General features: G+C 50.0%; 1 protein-coding gene across 1 annotated transcript in view; it reads left to right on the forward strand.

The window, feature by feature from the left end:
• LOC103582743 (thymidylate synthase-like) overlaps window positions 1-1,093 on the forward strand; it is a gene marked incomplete at its 5' end in the record, with an annotated part of 11,528 nt that overhangs the window by 1,985 nt on the left and 8,450 nt on the right. Inside the window, one exon of the mRNA XM_008564259.1 lies at window positions 570-643. Within this exon, the coding sequence (XP_008562481.1) occupies window positions 570-643 (74 nt within the window). The remainder of the gene's footprint in view (window positions 1-569; window positions 644-1,093) is intronic.

Consider the following 1,093-nt stretch of genomic DNA (forward strand, 5'->3'; position numbering starts at 1 on the left):
GTAAAATGGAGATCCTAGTGGCCCCTCGAGGAGGGTTGTTTTGAGGATTAAATAGGATCTAAACAGTTGCTGTTTTTGGTACACTAAAAACATAGGGTTAATTTGCTTTACAGCTATTTTAAAATATTCTTTAGTTTTAGGCAGTGTGGTATCTACTATTCCCTAGTCCTGAGCATGTTTCTCTTGTGGGATCTTCATGGAATTAGTTGTGGAAGCCTTTGGGCTTTGCCCTGGGGCACACTGTGAGTGTCGGCTTCACAACTATGTGGCAGGATTCACACTAACTGGGGAGTGGATGGTAGCTTTTCCCCGTTTCCACATTGGCATATCCCCATCTCATTGTGTGGAATTCCTGTGTCCAGTGGTCACCAGGACTCAGAAGGACTTCTTGGTCTGCATCATGTCACTGACTTGCCTTGTAGCCTGGGAGCTCTACCTGCATTCCTGGCACCCACTTGCCAGGAGTCACAGTTTTCTGGGCGCCCCGTTAGGGCCTTATGTCTTGGGTCCGTTTTTTCTGATATAGAAAGTCTTCCCATCTCCAAACTATATGGCAAACTGTTTTTCAGATGAATTTCCCCTGCTGACAACCAAACGCGTATTCTGGAAGGGTATTTTGGAAGAGTTGCTGTGGTTTATCAAGGTAAAGAAGTTGCTACTATTGGAAGTCAACAGTATGTTCTCTACACAGCAGCTGGGGGAGGGGCCTTTTAAAAGTCAGATTATGTGACTCCTCAGCCCAAAGCCCTTAGTGGATCCCATTCACTTAATAAGAGCCAAGGTCCTTATCAGGGCCCCTTTTCCAGCTCTGGCCTTGGCTGCTGCTCTGTGCTCCACCCATCCTGGCCCCTGTGCTGATCTTTGAGCACATGGAGACATTCCCGCCTACAGCTCTGGCACTCACAGCTCCCACTCCCTGGAACATGTAGCCTGGCGCCCTCACCTCCTTTTTTTGTCTTTTGTCTTTTTCCGTGTCCGGCAACAGATCGCAACCCTCAGTGTTGCCCCCAGACCGGACCGGGGACCGGCAACGGGATCGCAACCCTGGGTGTCGCTCCCGCGCCTCGCTCAGCCAGTGAGCGGGAACCGGTCT

This window comes from Galeopterus variegatus, unplaced genomic scaffold (assembly GCF_000696425.1).
Source record: "Galeopterus variegatus unplaced genomic scaffold, G_variegatus-3.0.2 Scaffold17701, whole genome shotgun sequence".
NCBI lineage: Eukaryota > Metazoa > Chordata > Mammalia > Dermoptera > Cynocephalidae > Galeopterus > Galeopterus variegatus.